The sequence below is a fragment of the Clytia hemisphaerica genome, unplaced genomic scaffold (assembly GCF_902728285.1).
Source record: "Clytia hemisphaerica strain Z4C2 unplaced genomic scaffold, Clytia hemisphaerica genome assembly, whole genome shotgun sequence".
NCBI lineage: Eukaryota > Metazoa > Cnidaria > Hydrozoa > Leptothecata > Clytiidae > Clytia > Clytia hemisphaerica.
Window position 1 is genome coordinate 2,048,544 of NW_027103621.1, and position 16,873 is coordinate 2,065,416.

Consider the following 16,873-nt stretch of genomic DNA (forward strand, 5'->3'; position numbering starts at 1 on the left):
AAACTTATTTTTTTCTTCTAGTTTTAACTTAAGATTGATTGCTGAGTGTGTTTTTCTTCTCAAGAATATCTCTCTGTCAAAAGAAATAGCTTATCACACTCAAAATGCCCGTCTTAAGTCAATGCTTTAGGTAGTTTATTCAATATTAAAAAATATATCTTTCTAAATGTTTTTTCTTTCACAAGAGCACACACGAAAGTCTTTTTTTTAGAATTCAAACTGAAGTTCGTGCTCCTGTGAAAGGTAGAACAAGTAGATTTTTGACAGAGCTTTTTGGTATTTTTGAATTAACTGAAAACACATAACAGAGGCTCTTAAAATCTCACTTAAATGTCATTTAAAATGTCATTAGTAGTCATTTTCCAGCACTTAATCATTTCTGTTTTATTGCTCATTCTCCTCAATACTTTTGAAAACAAGGCCTCTCAATCAACATTTTTAATCTCGATAAGGAAGGTCTTGATTTTGCAAGAATCACATTTTTTGGGCCTTCTGTACTGACTAAGCTTTTGCCATTGTTTCTATCAATAGAATAAATAAATCAAAAATATTAAATGACGAATTTGTATTGTAAAAGCAGTTGAAAAAAGTTTATTCAAATGTGATTAAAATGATTTTTGATACATTTGGCATCAGCTGGAGTCAGTTGGAGGGTTTTTTTTGTATATTTCTTATTTTAATTTTTAATAGTTTATTGTTTACCACCATTATTTTAAACATTATTTTCATCATTAAAATTTTACAAACTTTATTTTCGTCATCATCATGTAAATAGTTTAGTTGACTTTCGGTTTTGATATTGGTTTTGGTTCCAAACATTCTCAATTGTTCGACATCTCAAAAAGGTAAGTTATTTTCTGAAATTTTAGCTTTAGTATAAGTCGGAGAGGAGGCTCCCCAAGCAGCTTGCGTGATGTCGTGATATAGACTTTGTTCTAGTGATTACGTGATTTGGAAATTTTTTCTTCGTCATTTCGCGATCAGAGGTCAAAACGTGATTGTGATTTAAATTTTTTGGTTAAGGCCTTTTTCAAATTATCTTTCCGCGAAATCTAATCCCAATTTTATCCCATTAAAGTAACTATTTTTTCAAAATTATCTTTCTTGATTCAGATCAAACAAGACGTCGATTCCAAGATAGACCATCATCTTAAAAGGAGACAAAAACAAGTATCTATCTGACACCTAACATCAAAGTCAACGAACAAAAAAACAGTCATAAGATCTTATAACAACTGTCAAAAATATCAGCTCATCCAGAAACATCACGGTATGATAAAGCTTTGCCATTTAACCGTATAACTTTGAATAAAACTTTTTCCAACTGTAGAGAATTAAGTGGGTCCGAATCGCTGGGATAGCTGCCTATACCAGACGGACACGACACATGGGCCCCGGTGAGTCATTTTGAGTGAGGGGTCCAAAATTTTTGAAAAAAATGTCGCCCACCATGGTTGGGCGACGAAGAAAATTTTTCACTTTTTAGACCCTCAAAACACCTTAAAACGATATCTATTTGGGGAGAATAATAGTTTTTGTGGTCGATTTGGTCTCAAACCAGCTTAAAATAGTAACTCTTTAAAACGTATGACATGGTCTACCAAAAAGTGGGGGGGGGCATGGACCATGGACCTTCAAACGAGTTCGAAATCTCACCAAGGTAAGAAATTTTCAAGATCGAAAATTTTGAATGTTATTTGTTCGGAAATGTGTAGAAACTAAGTAACGAAAAATTGGATTTTATTTATCCTGAGAACTTTTAGTTTATAAAGGCTTCATGCTCTATTCCGTTTGAAGACTTTATGGCGTTTCTGGTGACACTTGAGAATACTTGGTATTGACTGAAAAAATTGGCTTAGAAAGAAATAATAATTCTTAGTATGAGTGAATTCAATAACAAAAATCTAACATTTTCTCCCTGGATAACGTATGTTCTGCACGTCCAAAAACCAACAAATGTCAGAGTATTACCTGACGACATCAGGATGTCATAGAGCCGAGAAAATGCTCAATAAGAAGTTGACTCTGGACCTGAAACGATTGTTTGTGTAAACTTTGCAACCTTGTTAAATATAATACGAAAGTTAACAAATTATTGTCATTATATTTTGTAGATCTTTAAAGATTTCGATTGGAGGAACCATCACATAGTCAACAGGAGAACAAGATTTTGTATCAATTGAACATCTCGAATACAAAGCTTTTAAAACCATTTCGAAAAGAAGAGGAGGGATGCTTTGGAGACCATTCCAACATCATTTTTGGTTCCAAACAGATGTTAAAACATTCCTCAGAGATGTAAGTGATTGATATTGTTATTATTTAATACTTATATTTTTTGTGATTTTATCATATCAGTTCGGCACAGATCCGCAACGCTGCAAAATTCTGCATCTTTAGCGTTGTGATAATCCGCAACGTTGCGAAATTCCGCAGCTTTATTGCTGCATAATTTCGCAGCTCTGGCCTTTGGACCAAAATCGGCATCGCAGGGGCTGAATAATGTGCATTTTGAAGAACAACCCAAAAGGAAAATTTTCATCCTAGCATTTTAATTTCCTACCAAGCGATTATTCACAATCATTCTTGGAAGAAATGCTACTTCGTTCAAAAAAGCACTACTTTGTTCAAGAAAGCAAGTTTTTGCCTGATTTTGCATGTGTTTAGAAGAAAATTGGTGGGCGTTCATAATTTTTAAAATCACAAGCTTCAATTTGGAACGTTGCGTAAAATAGTAGCGCAGCCCTGGGGAAACGCTGCGAAAAACCGCAACGTTTCGAAATATTGCAACGTTGCGGATATATGCAATTTGCCGAACTGATATGTTTTATGCAAATGATCGAAAACTTCAGTGAATTCAAATTTGTAACCTTTCCAGTGGTTTATATCAACTTATATGCCTATGCCTTTGATTGATTGCCTTTTATAGTCTGTATCTGTTTCTTTAAGGTATATCACCACAAAAACAATACTTCTCATTAGATGCAGCCAAACATCCATTTGCATCTTAATATCTACATATGAATATCCCACACGTAAGGTTAGTAATTACCACCTTGCAAAGTTAGATCTACTTTAGGTGTACAAACTATCGCGAGCAGAAACTTTCGCGATTTTCGCGAATTTTGGCCTTTTTTGCGAAAGTAAATGTCTTTGAAAAATCTTAACTAGCGAAAAACAATTTTTCCTCACATTGGCGAAAGTAAATGTCGCAAATTTCGCGATTTTTCGACCTCGCGAAAGTTTCTGCTCACGAAAATTTGTACGCCTAAAGTGCCGTTTGCTATCTTTTTAACAACCCTGTGTCATAGACCCAAAACCCCTACCCATTGCGAAATTTGGCTAGAATTTCGTCCCCGGTGGGAAAATTCCCTACAATTTTCAGTCTGTTCCTCTAAAGAATCCTGCATTGTAAACACGCATGCGTAATTTGTCGTTCTTTTAAACCACATGTAGTTAATTCCCGTGATGAACGGAGGGGAATGAATCGCTAGGGGTGGTACAGTCGGGGTTGTGGACGGCGAAATATGTCGTTTTTTATGAAATTTGTCGTTTTTTATGAAATTTGTCTTTTTTTATGAAATTGGTCGTTCTTTTTGTCTATTATTAGTAATGCAGGATTCTTTAGATAAGCCCCCTCTTTAGCTCCCTGGAAAATTGACTTTCTTTTCATCCTAATTTGAATATCAATGGAAAAAAATTGCAATCCGAAACCATTCTACTGGATATTTTGACCTGGGAACAATAGAATTTCTATACAATTAGGATTTTGATAGATAAATTTAATCCCCACTGTGGAAAAAAGTTCCACCATGCCTGTGAGACAAGGTTGTTTATTTTATATAAGATACCCCTTTGCACAAGTAGAAATTTTACGATGATAAGCATAGGCCTTTGCATGGCAATGCTAGAGAACTCATTCCCTCTAGTGTAGTGTGCCTCATGATTTCAGTTGTCGGGTAAATGAGTTAACCATTTTGACAAGTGATTTTTAGGACGTAACTTACAAAGCGGCCTATTCAGATATGTTTATTAAAGCGTCTTAAACCCTCTTGTCTTTTGAAATCATGCTCAGTTGTCAGATCATTGCTTTTTGGTGTAAAATATATATCCAATTCTTCGAATTAAAGAAAACATCTTGTAAAATGTAAGTTACTGTTATTTTCAGGTATCTCAAGAACAATGCCTTCAAGGAATTTTATTACTTGAATTTTATCTTTTATTTTAAAACTTTAGGGTTACTTTTGTTATAAATTAGTCCAGACTTTCAACAATCCAATGAACACACTAAAGTTTGAAAATTAGTTTTCTGTTCCCTAGTTCGACCATGAATAGTTTGACGAAAGTCCTGACTATTATTTGTAATTTATGGCTTGTATATATTTTTTCTTGATTATTTTAAGGTTATGAACTAATTATGTTACCATTGAGTTTGTAATTAAATGATATATGTATGTAGAAATTGTACCACTTTTTGTCTCTTTCAATTTTCAGATCTCTTGTGTACTGTGCTCCCTTGTGTATCTATCCCCATAACCCAATATTTTGTTGATATGAGGAAATCGTTGAGGAGGAAGAAATAATTTCTTATTTTTGAGATGTCTTTTAAAAATCCACGAAGCGTGATTTCCAATATAAACAGCAGAAAAAAAAGCACTTGTTTAAAAATTGGAGCTTTCCAACGTTTACAATACAGCAGCCTCCCCAACAATTCAAGAAAATTAGCCGATTTCCCCTTTGATTTTTTAAAATCTGGCAAGGCCGCCACCTTAAACCTATTAGTAAGCAATACCCGGTGGGGGTTACTAGTGGCCGCCTATAATAGTGCATAGACTAGACCTATAGACAGTTTTGGCCTTTTTCAGACCCTACATTGGACACTTTAAATTGTATCAAAGTGTTTGATCATTCAGTCGTGGAGACCAAACTACTTGTGCGTACTCAAGGTGAGGTCTCACAAATGCAATGAAAAGTGTCTGGAGAAAGGAATTGGAAGCTTCTGTTAATCAATCCAACCATTAAGTTAGCTTTCTTGATCTTGATGTAGATGGTGCTCTTCAAAATTCAATTCACTATCGATAGTCACTCCGAGATCCTTCTCTTGATCGACATGTTCAAGGACAGAGCCAGTGATCTCATAAGGATGTGCATGCTGTATGTTCCAGAATTTCCCTAAGCCTAAGTGTTAGATTCAAGGTAGGTAACAGGTTATCTCAGGTACACATATCAAAACACCAATACTTTCTCAGCTAAGTTATGGCATGTCTCATGATTTAATACGGAGAGCACCATGATGAAGTTTCCCTGTATCCGTGTTACCTAATTGATTGATCGTTTACGCCCTCATTTTCGCGAAAAACCGCAAAAACCAAACTTGTTTTTTGAATAACTCCATTTATTTTGAAATTTTGCTCTTGTCAGTCGAAATCAGCAAAATACGAAGTTTTGAAAACAAGTGCTGATATCAGCAAAATTTCAAACTTGGCCTCTGGCGAACAAAAAAGATTTTAATATTAATAAATTAACAATTTGTAAAAAAATAAGCCTGACCTGATATGAAATATGTGTCTAATATGAAACGGGAACACTTCTGTAAAGATAATACCTTTTTTAATTAAGATGTAAAAAAAATGTTGTAACTTAATTTTTCGAGTTAGGTATTGAATATTTATTTTTCATTTTTCTTTTCGAGTTACGTAACTCGAAAACATATTAAAAATATAAATAATACAAGTGTCATATAAGAATAGTGAATAACTTTTTCGAGTTAAGAAGTCTCCTTATGACGTCATAATTTGAGACTTATGACGTCGCATTAGTCGTAACTCTTTAACTCAGGTTTTTGTAACTCGAGTTTTTGTTTCAGTGTCGCCATTTTTGTTTTGATATTTTCTGCTGACATGACAGATATTTTTGCCGAATCAGCAAAATATTTTAATTAAGAACCAAGCGGATGAATCCGACTGTTTACTGACTGTGAAAATAAAATGATGGGTGCAGGACACTGACTGTCCCCAACTGTATGCAACACACGACACAACACCGGCTGGCTACACTTTTCACAGTCATTTTTTGCTGTAATGAATTTTATCTTCAATGGGTTACTTTTTTTTTCAATATATGGTCTCTGAAAGTTAATCTATTAGTAAAAAACACAACATTTTCCCGGCCAACAACAACATCAATCACAAAAGTTATAAGTAGAAGTTGGTTTGATATTCTACGTCTGAGGTTTGATATTCGTTTGATATTCTCAAATTTACTACTTTAGAATTGGAAACTATTGGAAGCCAGAATTTGCAAGATTAATCGATAATCTTGAGTAATCAATATAAATAATCGTATTACGTATTTCAAATTTCTCAGAAATGGCCCGGGAAAATGTGCGCTCCACCGTTGTTAGCCATTCCGGGTTTGCTTGTTTTTTATTTGACGCTCATGAAAATCTTCAATTTTAGGCGTCCAATTTTGACAAGCAATTGTTCTTTGTGTAGTTGAGCTATAAAATTAATTATTTTTGAGTATATAATTTAGAGCGTTCTTTTAGCTTTCCAACCATATATAATATGCAGGTGTAATATTCTACACTTTTGTCTAAAAATTTGTTCCAACTATAAAGGCCATTTTTAGAAAAATTAGATTTGCACGGGTAGCCATTCAGGGTTTGCTTGATTTTTATTTGACGCTCATGAAAATCTTCAATTTTAGGTCCAACTTTGACAAGCAATTGTTCTTTGTGTAGTTGAGCTATAAAATTAATTATTTTTGAGTATATAATTTAGAGCGTTCTTTTAGCTTTCCAACCATATATAATATGCAGGTGTAATATTCTACACTTTTGTCTAAAAATTTGTTCCAACTATAAAGGCCATTTTTAGAAAAATTAGATTTGCACGGGTAGCCATTCAGGGTTTGCTTGATTTTTATTTGACGCTCATGAAAATCTTCAATTTTAGGTCCAACTTTGACAAGCAATTGTTCTTTGTGTAGTTGAGCTATAAAATTAATTATTTTTGAGTAATTTAGAGCTTTCTTTTAGCTTTCAAACCATATATAATATGCATGTGTGATATTCTACAGTTTTGTCTAAAAATTCGTTTAAAGTAAGGCCATTTTTAGAAAAATTGAATCTGTGGGACACAAAAAATTTGACAATTCATCTTTGATTTCAAAGCGCTGGCGGAGGAAAAAATGTTCAGACAGTGAAACTTTCCATATTTATCAGAAAATACCTGAGAAATCCAATGGTGCTACTCTGCTACTCTCTGAATTAATTTCATATAGTTATAGTTTTTTATTTTTTTTTTACTTTTTATACTTTGGCAAGCATTTTCAGCGTGAAAATGAAGATAAGAATTATAGAGAGTGGTACCACTGAAAAATTTGACCCTTTTTTACCCTAAAACAGTTATTTATATGCAATGGAGAATTTTTCCTCCACAGCGCTTTGATTACCAAGATAGGTAGGTTTAGCAATTTTAACTTCTGCTTTATAACGTTTTTATTGTTTTTTGCAATGCAATGTCTTCTTTTTCAAAAAAATGTCTTTTATTTCTTCTTCTTTTGAAGTGTGTTAGCAAGCCATTACAAAAAGAATTTGATAAAAGTCTGCAGTCAAAATGAAGATATCTGGAATATCTTGACTCAATACAAAAGCTTGAATTTTCAATTTTTGCAGCATATTTCAGTGCCATTTTATATGCAATTTCTGGGCTAAATTGTCAACCTCAAATGTCTAAAAAGGTGCTATTTTAGTGGAACCAAAATCTCAATATCTCCGGAACCGCTTATCATTAGGAGGTGTATGACCCCTCATTTTTTTTCTTTTTTGAAGCTCTACAAGATGAACTAGGTTTGATTGCCACCAGAACAGTTTCAATTTGACCCTGGAATGGCTGCACGGGTCACAAAAAAATTCACAACTCATCTTTGATTTCAAACAGCTGCGGAGGAAAAAATGTTCAGACAGTGAAACTTTCCATATTTATCAGAAAATACCTGAGAAATCCAATGGTCCTACTCTCTGATATTGATTCTTTCATTAAAGTTATTATTTTTTACTTTAGAATTATAGAGACTGGTACCACTGAAAAATTTGACCCTCTTTTAGCCTAATAAAACAGTTATTTATATACCATGGGGAATTTTTCCTCCGCAGCGCTTTGATTACAAAGATAGGTAGGTTCAGCAATTTTAACTTCCGCTTTATAACGTTTTTATTGTTTTTTTGCAATGCAATGTCTTCTTTTTCAAAAAAATGTCTTTTCATTTCTTCCTTGAAGTGTTAGCAAGCCATTTAAAAAGAATTTGATAAAAGTCTGCAGTCAAAATGAGGATATCTGGCTTTTTTTTATTGGATTTTGAAATTGGAAAACCATCAAAAAGTGTATATTTCGGGGGTCGTTGTAAAACATGGAGTAACTCCATGGAGTACCTATTGGAGTACTCCAATGGAGTACCTATTGGAGTACTCTAAAAATATTGCAGACCAGATTTTAGATTGCCGCAAGAGGAAAATAAAGACCTGTTTAACTTTGTATTTGCTCTAAAACCACTCTGTAGCAAGAATGTGGCTTTCATGTTGGTCTCTTTTTATATCCTTTCATATGTCATCTGCATCACATTGAGTATGAAATTCTCATATCAAATAAATAAGTTGGCGGCCTCCATTTATTGTGATTGTCTTATTATTTTGTTAATTGAAGTGTATTTTGTCAATAAAATGACAATGAATAATTTAATGCTCTAAAACCCCTCTGTAACCTCTCTCACAGACTGTCCCCAACTGCCATTTCATATCCAGTCATACTACCTGCATCATATTGAGTATGATAAAAATTCCTTTTGGAAATGGTTTGATAAGCTATATATTCTATGATTGTCACAATATTTTCTTTATAAAAGTCAATCTGTTGACAAAAGGACAAAAGGACAAAAGAAAAGTATTGCTTAAGAAAGCTCTAGTGCCCTACTGGTGTTACATAAATAATATAACACACAATACTATATACAATTGATATTAATTGTATTATTATAAAGTGTTTGATATATCAGAGCTATTCTGCATTTAAATCTGGTCTGTTAATTGTAGAATCAACAAAGATTTTTAAGCAGAGAGCGTGCACTATATGAGCTTTACTGCCAGAAATGATGGTAGCCATTTTTTCACAAACAAATACTTGAGAAATTCTTTTGATTGCTATAAATTGGAAGTTTACAGCTGGTGGAAAAGGTTGATTATCAAATTTGTGATATTCAACGCTCTGACAGGTATTTTAGGGGGTACTCCATTAGGTACTCCATTGGAGTACTCCATGGAGCTAATCCATGTTTTACAACGACCCATATTTCGGTGCCATTTTATATACCATTTCTGGGCTAAATTGTCAACCTCAAAATGTCTAAAAAGGTGCTATTTTAGCGGAACCAAAATCTCAATATCTCTGGAACCGCTTATCATTAGGAGGTGTATGACCCCTCATTTTTTTTCTTTTTTGAAGCTCTACAAGATGAATTAGGTTTGATTGCCACCAAAATAGTTTCAATTTGACCCTGGAATGGCTACCGTTGTGTATAAAATTGTTTGGGAGGTAAAAAACGCGTTTTTGCCTGCGAGGGGTTAGGGAAAGTGGGATTTCAGCCTCTAACTTTTGACAGCGACCTTCTTTTGGCAAAATATTTTCAGGGTGGTATAATATCATGAATAGATTGAACATACTAAAATTTGAGGGGATTTTGTTCGACAGAACTTAAAAGCTCAAAAACCCAACTTTCCCTAAGGGAACGTAGGCAAAAACGAGTTTGTTTACCTCCAGAGACCAAACGGTGGAGAGCATCAAAATAATGTGCGCGCATTAGTTTTACGAATTACAGGAAAGGTGTATCGATGGATTAGATATCGATTAACCGATAGAATCGATTGGTAATCGCTACTCAAGATTTTTTTCAAAGCTCGATTATTTATCGATCAATTTTGTCATCGATTGTTTATCGATTATATATCGATTATACTTCGATTATACTTCGATTAAATTAAGTATCAATTAAAAAATCGATCGGCTATCGATCACAGCTTTTGATTGATTACATATTGATCAAAAATTGATTAATCATCAATCAAATAGTTAATTGATCAACTATCGATTTGTGATCGATTATTTATCAGATTTTAGGGAGTGGTACTTTAATTGGATTAACTTTCACCTTCGCGAGAATTTTCGCCATTTTCGCGAAATTAAAAGCAACATTTTTCGCTGATCTCGATTGGGATGTACTTTTGAATTGAATCCAATCTGCTGGTAGATAGCATAAGGCCTAGAAAAGTAGTCCAGGAGCTGGAGCTCAACTACTTTTTGCCTTTACTAATTCTGATGGGGGAAAAATACCTATCACAGCGCCATCATACAAATCAGAAAGCAAAGATAGTATACAGCAGGTTTTCTGACTACTAGAAAAGCTACTACACTCATTTTTTTTATAAGCATACGGTAAATTTCAGCTGAAGCATTCTCAAACCCTCTGAAAGGCTGAACAACAAAAAGTTTAAAAAAAAACAAAGTTACCGTTTTATTTAGAGAACGGGCGTTATTGATTGGTTTGCCTTTTTGGAGGAGCATTATTAATTTGAAAGCGGGCGTTTATTCAAAGTAATACGATCGGTATGAGATTTGGCAAATTCCAGAAATTTACTTCATTAAATACCTTATCTTGGCCCTTTTTACGCTGGACCTTATTAGCGTTATTTTTGGGCTCATTGGTGGAATAAGGGTCGGCGTAAAAAGGGCTGGTAATGTAGTCAATAGTCTGTCACAATTGATATATAATCGTTAACGATAGGTGATCAAAGATAAGTAAATGATTGATAAGTAATCAATGCATGAACGATAAGTAATCGATGATTGTTAACAATCGATACATGATTGATAAGTAATCGATAGGTTGTATGTAGTCGATATGTGATCGATAAGTAATCGATAGCTTGGAAATAATCGATCGCGATTACCTAGCGATTCTGTCGGTTAATCAACATCTAATCAATCGATTACTTATCGATTATTTATCGATTACTCAAGATTATTGATTATATCGATTAACTACGCCTGGTTCATATCATTCCAGACCCGATCAATCTCTAACTTGTCAAACCAGCCAATCGAACAATCAAACTAATTAAAAAAATTAATCAAACCTAATCAAACACTCACAATTTTTGAAGCAATTAGCAGTTCGATTAGTTTGGTCAGTAAAAACTTCGATTAACTCGATGATATTAATCCTCATATCTTCCCTCACTTGCAAAAACTTTATCCTGGCATGCGATTGCCATTTCGACAATTCCCGGACGATTGCCATTTCGACAATTCCCGGACTTAACAACATTTATTGTACCCGGATATTTGTCTATCCAGAATAAAGTCTGTAGCCCCTCTGTTGCGATTTCGGGCGCGGCTGAGTGGCGGAATACTATGCCCCAACAAACCGCCTCTGGCCCTAAAAGGATACAGGAAAAGTGTGTAATCCATTATCAGAAGTAATTTCCCGATTTACATTCCGAATTTGGCTTTGAAAAGAAGCTAATATACGGTGGCGGAGCAGCACAAACTTGTCGAACATAATTGTCAAACAAAATTGGTTTATCGAACTGATCGAACCGAAACCCATTGATCGAACTTAATAGAACACTCTTAATCTTTTAAAAATCTTAGAGTTTGATTTTTTTAATTGAACTTGAATAAAAAGTAATCGTTCGGTGGAGTTTGATTAGCTTGATTGTTTGATTAGTTCGACAAGTTCGATTGATCAGGTCTGGATCATTGCTTAGCCTGGATATTCAGACTGTAAACTATTTCACCGTCTAGTTTTTGTAATCTTGTCTCTGGTCCACTTATTTGGGGGGGTGTAAATCTAAAATCAGCCTGAAAGTGGGTGGGAGCTGTCTCATTTTTTAAACTCAGGGGGGGGGGCCTAAAAAAGTGGGGGACCTGAAGGGCTGCACTAAAGTTCTGGGGGCTAATTACAATAATTAAGAAATTGTAACTGATTCCACGACTAGACATGGGCCCTGTCAACGGGGGGGGGCCGGGGGGTCCATGACCCCCCACTTTTTGGTAGACCATGCCATACGTTTTTAAGAGTTACTATTTTAAGTTGGTTTGAGACCAAATCAAACTACAAAAAAACTACTATTCTCCCCAATTAGATATCGTTTTAAGGTGTTTTGAGGGTGTAAAAAGTGAAAAATTTTCTTTGTGACCCAACCATGGTGGGCAACATTTTTTCCCAAATGTTCGCGCCCTCACTCAAAATGACTCGCCGGGACGCATGCTAGACAATAACCTTCTATTATGGAAAAAGTTAGGCCTCTTGGCACACATTTCAGAGGGCAATTAAGAACTAAAGGGTGCATATATGTTTTCTCAATCAGAACCTTCTTATATGTTTTTAAAAATATATATCATTTTTCTTTAGATTTTTTGTAAGAAATATTTAAAAATATACAACATATTGAAATCGAAATAATTTGGTGCCAAATTATTTTTCTTTGCTGGGACCTGAACCTTGAAAGTACTTTTTGCAGGGACCTGAACCTTTAGATTTCAACTGGGACCTATGAACCTTACTGAAAAGTGGGGGGACCTAAAACTTAAGGGGGACCTAAATTTGCTGGGGGGACCTAGAACCCCATTCGGGGCCATGACTGGTCAAAATATTGAAACTACCATGAGTCCGCTGATTTTTTTTAAATACGCGCGTGCGCAGTTACTGGAGGAAAAGGAGCTATATGGGTCGAACAATGTTAGATGTCCGACCATCTAAAGATGATGGCAATAACCCCGAAGTGCAAGGCCCAAAAGGCTCAGACATATCAGACAATGGTATCCAAAAATTGCTATCTGACATCAACCCCAAGAAAGCTTGTGGTCCCGATAATGTCTCTGCCAGAATACTGTATGAATGTGCTGAAATTGTTCCTGATGCATTGGTACTTCGCTTCTCTGCATCCCTAAAGCAAGGAACAATTCCAAATGAATGACGACATACTTTGGTTACTCCTTTATATAAAGGTGGAAATAAAGATTGATCCAAATCTGTAAACTACAGACCAATCAGCTTTAACGTCTGTCACTTGTGAACTTATGGAGCACATTGTTCACAGTCACATCATGAAACATTTCGACAACGATATAACTTTATCTGAAACACAGCATTTAGAAACACAGAGTTTAGAAAATTTCGTTCTTGTGAGACACAACTGATTCAAACAATCAACACACTTTCAAAATCCCTGATTAATAGAAAACAAACAGACTCGATATTGTTGGATTTCAGTAAAGCCTTCGACAAGGTTTGCCACAGGAAGCTTCTTATCAAATTAGAACACTATGGTATTCGTGGTAAACTACTGTTGTGGATATCAGACTTTTTGAGAGATCGCACTCCATGTGTTGCTGTGGGTGGAACTTTATCTAAACAGATAGCAGTCACTTCAGGTGTTCCCCAGGGCTCAGTCATGGCTCGCACCCCCCCCCCCCGCCTGAACGTGGGGAGCTACACCTAAAATTTGCCATATAAGAGGTGGGAGCTGGTTGTTTTTCCCGTCAGGCGGGGGGAGCTCTATCTTGGGGGGGGGCCTGCATTAGTTTATGATTATGTAACTCTGGGGGCTAAATAACACTTCATAAATATTTTTCTTTACTGTTGGTTTTTAATTTCTCCAAACCTTTATGTTTTCATGCAAAGTGTGATCTGATCCTTAAAATGCAAAAATGAAGACATTCTTTTGCATTCTCTAAAAGTGCACACACATGTAAATAGAGCTTTGTGAATGCCATAAAATTTTTCTCACACTGGGACCTAAAATTTTATCAGGCTGGGGGGACCTTGTTCTCAGGGGCCTAAATTTGGCGGGGGGGAGGGCTAGAACCCCAGTCGGAGCCATGTCAGTTCTAGGGCCATTGTTATTCTTGGTCTACATCAATGATATGCCCCTTCAAGTTGAATCCTCCATTGCCCTTTTTGCAGATGATGTATACCTATATAAAGTAATTGATTGCCTAAATGATGTACATTCACTGCAATCTGATCTTGACCGACTTGTCTTGTGGGAAAAGAAATGGTCGATGGAGTTTCATCCGGATAAATGCTATGTGTTGAGAGTAACGAACAAACGTAAAATTATTGATCATAAGTATAAGATTCATGATCAAGAACTGAAAATAGTTGACAAAGCTGAATATCTGGGTATCACCATCTCAAAAAACTTATCCTGGAAACCTCATGTTGCTATTTTATCACATCAAAAGCAAACTCCACTCGTATTTTTCTACAGAGAAACTTGTCAATGACTGATCATGAAATACATCTTCTGTATGGGGCACTCCAGGAATTGAAACATTGACATCTAAAGTTGAGGCTGTACAAAGAAAGTCACTCCGTTGGATTTACAACAAATGGGACAGGAAATCATCCCCAATATCTCTTCTTAGAGATGCCCAATTGGACACACTTGAGAAACGTCGCAAAATGATTAGATTGAAATTCTTTCACGATGTTCTCCACAATCTAAAACATGTGGACAAATCAATTCTCCCTAATAGGCAGCGTTGTAAGCACATCAAATTTCAACAAAAACTGGGTTCAATTCAATTGATACAACGTCTTTTTTTCCCTCAGACTGTCAAGCTTCAAGCTCTGGAACAATCTTCCCTGTGAAGTCACATCTATTGAAGATCGTAATTTATTTTTTGGTAAAATTAGCACCTTGGATTTCAAACAGACATTAAGATTTACCCTATTGCATTGTGCTAGTTAAACTAATCTCTCTTATCTACTCTCAGCAATTCAATACTTAATCTTAAGTTCCATAAACGCTGACATAAATCATAATCTCTACGATTTTTATTTTCTTCTCACCCACTTTTCATCCTTCTATTTCATTATTAGAAAATAAATTGTTTTAAAAACATGAACATTATATTAACATTATTTAAACCCATCATTCATTGTATATATTTTCATATTTCAATCCTAGATCTTTTTAGTATTTCTTTATTTTTGTATTAAATTTCTTTTTTTTATATTCAAGAGAATAGGTTTTGTAAAACCTTCTATGTATTATCAAATAGAAATAGGAATAGAGACACACTTGAGAATAAACTCAACTCCAATTTAATATAAAAGTTGTGTTTGCATCATTCCAGTCCAAAAATATCAGTCAGTCATGAAATTTTGCACACTGATGCAAAATGGCAATACCTAAATATGCGATGGAGCCTGAATTTTGAAAAAAAAATTTCCAGTCAAAAATGCCGGAAAAACCAGTTTTTTGGCATTTTCTCGAGATCTCATCATTAGTGTAGATGTAAATTAGCAATGCCTAAAATATAACTGAGCCTAAAAATGTGACTCCTCAAGCAATTTTAAGTACCTGGAAAGCCGATCAGTAAGTACCTGGAAAGCCGATCAGCCCAAAGACCGTACTTTCCTTTGCTGGTCCATGAGCAGCTTTTTGCCTGCTTAGGCCATTCGGGCAATAGTAGGTCAACCAGGTAGTTTTGGAGAACGCAACAGCCTATAAAAGGTCTATATAAAAGTATATAATACAGCTTGTTTCATTGTGTAAGGAGACAGAAGTTCTGGATCTTTACTTGAGTGTCATATGTAGTGTTCTAGCCTTTTGATGTTTTACATACCAAAATTTAAGTTTGGTTGACCTTGAAACAATTCTCATTCAATTATTTACAATATATATCTAAACAAACATGTATTTTTCGCACACCCAGTACTTTTTCACAAAATGAGTAAGTTTCATAAACTGAATTTATATTGAGTTTTTACCATTTTGCAACAGGTAAAATAGGGGCTTTAAAAAATCCCTGTCTTGCTGAGTAGCTAAAAGGAAAGAAGATCTTTCAGGGGGGTTAGATAGAATAAGACTTCAAGTCATATGGCATACCCTCATCCAATTTTCTACCTAGTAGAGTAACCCAGGGATAGAGCCTGTTGACTGACTCTTATCTTTTTTATAGATTTGATTGATTATAGTTTAAGCAAAAGGGTTAATTGATTTCTCATACATTTTAAAAAGTTATTCCTTGAAAAATGTGTAGGGCCTAAATAAGTAGGTGAAATTTGTTTACATCTCAATAGGTCGACTTTATCTTCCTAGATAAGAAAACAAAGCATGGCTTCAGGATTAACAGATGATGAAGTGAGAAACAATGTGGTGCCGCCACCAGCTGCTACTGAAGGCTTCTTCTTCCAGCAAACAATGCTAAGAGTCAAAGATCCAAAACGTTCTCTCAAGTTTTATAGTGAAGTCTTGGGCATGCGCCTTTTACACAAATTTCATTTCCCATCCATGAAATTTTCTTTGTATTTTATGGGATACGAGAAAGAGGAAGATATGCCTCAAACAGATGAAGAACGGATCGCTTGGTGTTTTTCACGTAAAGCCACACTTGAGTTGACTCATAATTGGGGAAGCGAAACAGATGATGAGATCAAATATCATAATGGGAATTCTGCACCTAGAGGTTTTGGTCATATTGGAATAAATGTTCCTGATTTGACAGAAGCTTGTGATCGATTCGAAAAAATGGGTGTCACTTTTCAAAAGAAACCCACAGATGGAAGTATGAAAACATTAGCTTTTATTAGAGACCCAGATGATTATTGGATTGAGATTTTTGATACTAAAGGTGTTAGTGGTAGTCTACCCAGTTTTTTGAATAAATAGAAATGTATTTTTTGTAAAAATTTTGATGATAAGTAAATACATAAATAATGTTTGAAAAAAGTCCTTCAATGAATAAAGGTTTTATCCACATCACAACATAACATTTTTTAAAAACATCTTTGAAATTGTATGATT

The 16,873-nt window shown here is 34.9% G+C and overlaps 1 protein-coding gene and 2 long non-coding RNA genes across 3 annotated transcripts; all 3 read left to right on the plus strand.

Annotated features, from left to right (window-relative positions):
* Positions 1–1,212: 1,212 nt before the first annotated feature.
* On the plus strand, positions 1,213–4,487 carry LOC136802417 (uncharacterized). Its single transcript, XR_010846000.1, has 2 exons — positions 1,213–1,270; positions 4,169–4,487. It is a non-coding gene; the product is annotated as an uncharacterized lncRNA (long non-coding RNA).
* Positions 1,632–3,060, plus strand: LOC136802416 (uncharacterized). The gene is made up of 3 exons (XR_010845999.1): positions 1,632–1,660; positions 2,115–2,298; positions 2,950–3,060. It is a non-coding gene; the product is annotated as an uncharacterized lncRNA (long non-coding RNA).
* Positions 4,488–16,126: 11,639 nt separating the features above from the next.
* On the plus strand, positions 16,127–16,796 carry LOC136802350 (lactoylglutathione lyase-like). Its single transcript, XM_067059077.1, has one exon. It carries the CDS (start codon positions 16,184–16,186, stop codon positions 16,736–16,738), a length of 555 nt encoding a protein of 184 aa, XP_066915178.1. The 5' UTR covers positions 16,127–16,183; the 3' UTR covers positions 16,739–16,796.
* Positions 16,797–16,873: the final 77 nt, after the last annotated feature.